Genomic DNA, 4,197 nt, shown 5'->3' with positions numbered 1-4,197 from the left:
CTCTACATGCCACTTAATTGACTTAATTTGTTCTCTTTCTTTAAATTACAATACTAAAGACTCTACTCACCATATCTTTGGCCATAATCACAAATACCTTGAAGCCCAAGTGCATTGAACAAACTCAAAAGGTCCTTGCAGTAATAGTTAATCAAGCTGAATAGATATGAAACTTATGGCACAGGTACGTGTAATCACCCACCAGCTTTTAAGAACTTGACCTGCTAATAACCTGATTACTGCTAGCATAGGCAGAACTTGACCTGCTAATAGCCTGTTTACTTCTGGCATAGGCATCCCCCACCAAGAAACACACCAGCCTTGCATGTCATTAAAGCTTGAACATTTTTGTGATTGAAGAACTGGTTCATAAAGTAAAGCAGAAAGACGGGAGAAGACAACTAATAGCCTGGTGAAAAAGATGACCATATTGAGCATTAAAATCTCCATGACAAGCCTTCTGCCATCTTCATTTGTATGAGCCTATTAGGTGGCCATAACAGTATGTACAAAGGACCGACGACACAATTTTCTTCATGGGGAACTAGCCAACCCCATTGATGAACTGTTTCAGCATCTTTGAAGCAAAAAATACTATTCTATATTGCATCACCATACTACGTATACCAACTAAAAGGCCATGCAGAGACTTCTGCCATGATCTTTAAGAGCAACCCAAGTCGTATGGAACTGATCCAAGTAGCTCTGGACCATTCAAACGAGAATTGTTCTCAAAACTGGAGGTTAAAAAAAAAAACAACAAAAAAAGTCAGAACCTCAATCCGCAAAATGTGTCCACTAAGGTCATTGCAAGAAGACAAAGAAGGAAATTCACCTTTTCAAAGGAATATGCTCAAAAGATCCTGAAATGGGTATAGTTCCACAAAGATCATTGGAGGAGACATCTCTGCAAAATGGTAGTAGACGGTTAAGCGCTGTCATATGCATCATAAACAGACACCATTAAGATATTTGACAGGTCAAAAAGCATACATGACTTTGAGACTGCTAATGTTGGTAAGCTCACGAGGTATATGCCCCGTCAGACGGTTGTTGTTCAGGCGGCTTTAAAACACATGGCAAATACGAGCAGAAAACATAGGCAATAAGTCAAATCCAGCAAGCAGTGGGCAAGGCCAATACATCTTCTCACAAGAATGATGCTAGACCCTGATATGAATCTCTACACTCACACACATACATGTACATACTCACATATACATACACATACACATGGTGTGTGTGTGGCAACCTTCCTAGGAGATGCAGCTAACTAGCCACACATTACAGAGAGCAAAGTAAAGACTCTTGAACATAAAAACACTACCCCAAGACAAATGGAACTTACAGAAATGTAAGAGATTTCAGGTTTCCAAGAGAATCCGGGATTGATCCTGTAAGGTTGTTGTTGTAAAGATCAAGGCTAACAAGATTTTTAAGCTTCCCCAGCTCCGCAGGGATCTTTCCCGTGAGCTTGTTCTTGTAAAGCTCTCTGTTGGCATTCAAAGCACAGTTCTATCAGGCACTATCCCCATGTGACAGTCAATTAAACGACAAACAACTTCTTTGCACAAGATGCTCACAGGTATTGTAAATGCTTCAAGTTCCCTAGTTCTGCAACAAGAGGCCCCGCGAGATTTGAGTTGCCAAGGTCTCTGCATGACCACACGATCACTTACTAAACAAACAAGACCTCTCTCTATCTCTCTCTCTCTCACACACACACACACACAATTCACAACACACGTGTATGTACGTATGTTGTAAATCCCAATACATTTATAAACCCTGTCTCTCTGCAGATATGCACATAAGTTTGCCAGACCTTCCACTTCTGTGAAAAACATTCTACATATGCACTTAAATTTATGGGGGTTATAAAAATATACATGTATACACATTGATAGTGCATGTTTACCTCTCTCTCTCTCTCTCTTAAAAATATACATGTATACACATTGATAGTGCATGTTTGTATATATATGTATGCAGACACAGCACAGGCATTCACAAGACTACCTTGTAATTGTAAATCCCAATACATTTATAAACCCTGTCTCTCTGCAGATATGCACATAAGTTTGCCAGACCTTCCACTTCTGTGAAAAACATTCTACATATGCACTTAAATTTATGGGGGTTATAAAAATATACACGTATACACATTGATAGTGCATGTTTACCTCTCTCTCTCTCTCTCTCTCTCTCTCTCTCACACGCGCACGTGCACGGCTCCTTACATTCTAGTCACTGCATTGTCTTGGTTGCAAGTGACATGAAACCACGTGCAAGGATTCACAAGAGTGGGATCCCAACTTTGCAGCACGTTACCGGGGTCTGACAAACTTTGCCTGAGGATATGTAAGGCATCACCTGCACATAAGGCCACGTGTGACTACTGGAAGCCTTGCCCTCAAACCATAAAGGGGAGAGGAAAACTCAAAAGAACTATGATTTGGATCCACAAAATGGCTAAAAAGCAGTGGAATTTGTGATGATTAACCTCAACGAAGCAAGATCAGTGAGAAATAGAGAGTGGGTACCTTCAGAATTGCATGAAACAAAGGGAAATGCAACACCAAGCAGAAGCAGAAGCAGCAGCATGGAGAGGAGACCTCTGTTGGGATCCATAGGCAGGGATGATGTCTCAGACTCCATAGTTGTGCAGGGAGGACCCTTTAAAGCCCTTGCGAGGTGCTTGCTTAGTGGCTTCTCTGCTCAACTACCCACAATTGCTGCCTGCTGTTAGGTCAAGGCAGAAAGAGAGTGAAGAGAGGTCCCTGAGGAGAAAGCTGTAGGAACAACCCGCACAGCACCCCAACAACAACAACAAGAAGCAACAAGGAAACACCCAAACAGCTTATGAAACGCTTGGAAGTCGTGGGCGATTTGAAAAACATGCACTCAGATCAAGGGAAAGGGGCGATTGCACATACCTAGGCGACCACCAGTTTTCCGCTCAACTTGCAAGGGGCACAAAAACATGCTCTTGTACCGCCATCAATCATCCAGCCGTGCGAAGACCCACAAACCAAAGCCAGTCAAAAAGGGCCTCTCTCTCTCTCTCTCTCTCTCTCTCTCTCTCTCACACACACACACACACCCACCCACCACTCAGGCACCTCTCTCCCTCTCTCTCTCTCATGCAGGTTGTGATCCAACCGTGCGAAGAGTAACCCACAAACCAAAGTCAGTCAAAAAGGGTATCTACCTCTCTCTCTCTCTCCCCTCTCTGTCACGCACACACACTGTCACGCGCACACACACCCATTCTCCCTCTCTCTCAAGGCACGCGCATTCTCTCTCTGCACTCTGAGATTCTCACCACCACAACTAGTCCACAAGCATAAAATTCATCGATTGTGGAAAATTGGGCATATATATGAGCCTCCACAAGAAGTGGCCTCGGAAGTCCTTGCCCCCCACAACGTTCATCTTTGACCCGACAAAGCCTATGACCCCCCATGCCCATGTGAATCAATTATCATGGGCATGCAAGGTTGCTTTTTGACACTGCGCCCATGCCCATGTGAATCCATTATCGTGGGCATCATGGACCAAAATCATGGGGTGACAGAACTTGACCATTCATGCAAGGTTGCTTTTTGAACGGCCCTAAGGAAGTAGCAAAACCGTGTCTGAGACTGGAGACGATGAAGCTAATGACAAAAGCGTTTCTCTGTTCGAGTCCCATAACGAGCTTGCTCACTTCAGATCCCAGCTCGATAGACAAAACAAAAAACTTTCTGAACGGCATCACATGGCACCGCGCACACTGGCAAGTTGCAGGGCATTTCGGGCATAATTACAGCCAGTTATTTTGGTGACTATCAAAAAATAAATTACAATGTTAAAAAAAAAGAGTACTCTTTTTACTAAACCCGTCATTTTGAAAGCTAAACACCCAACTCATCAAAATTCATCCTTGGGTTCATGCCTTCTCCCAATGGTTGAAACCATGGTATCCAAGAAGTTTTCTTAAGGTTAACATACTCTCTTACTACACATGCTCTTGAGGTTTCACTCCGCATGAAAGGAAAAGGCATACAATTTGTCAAATTTACACTGTTTATGTTATTATTACTATTGACTAAATTCCTTTGCATCAATTGATAGTTTTAAAATTTCAACCAATCTCCTAATAAATTGCTCCAGAGCCCTCAAATTTGAATTGAAAATTTCACCTTTTGATATTAG

At 42.5% G+C, this 4,197-nt stretch overlaps 1 protein-coding gene across 1 annotated transcript; it reads right to left on the bottom strand.

Annotated features, from left to right (window-relative positions):
• Positions 1-402: 402 nt before the first annotated feature.
• LOC147605376 (leucine-rich repeat protein 2-like) lies at positions 403-2,934 on the bottom strand. Its single transcript, XM_086793003.1, has 7 exons — positions 2,544-2,934; positions 2,241-2,373; positions 1,584-1,655; positions 1,349-1,492; positions 994-1,065; positions 836-907; positions 403-737 (listed from the first exon to the last, which is right to left on the bottom strand). The coding sequence occupies exons 1-7, from the start codon at positions 2,656-2,658 to the stop codon at positions 665-667; spliced, it is 681 nt and encodes a 226-aa protein (XP_086649129.1). The 5' UTR covers positions 2,659-2,934; the 3' UTR covers positions 403-664.
• Between the last annotated feature and the right edge of the window lie 1,263 nt (positions 2,935-4,197).

This window comes from Cibotium barometz, chromosome 59 (genome assembly GCF_041138505.1).
Source record: "Cibotium barometz isolate CiBa-2024 chromosome 59, ASM4113850v1, whole genome shotgun sequence".
Lineage (NCBI taxonomy): Eukaryota > Viridiplantae > Streptophyta > Polypodiopsida > Cyatheales > Cibotiaceae > Cibotium > Cibotium barometz.
Note: the sequence above shows the minus strand (reverse complement) of the source record. Positions and strands in the feature narration are given on the sequence as shown.

What these genes read in the sequence shown, in the direction of transcription:
- LOC147605376 (XM_086793003.1), bottom strand. Translation starts at nt 2,658, where the DNA reads ATGGAGTCTGAGACATCATCCCTGCCTATGGATCCCAACAGAGGTCTC. An exon ending in TTGAAGCATTTACAATACCT is followed by an intron (nt 1,493 to 1,583) that starts GTGAGCATCTTG and finishes GAATGCCAACAG; the next exon opens with AGAGCTTTACAAGAACAAGC. An exon ending in CTGAAATCTCTTACATTTCT is followed by an intron (nt 1,066 to 1,348) that starts GTAAGTTCCATT and finishes TGTGTTTTAAAG; the next exon opens with CCGCCTGAACAACAACCGTC.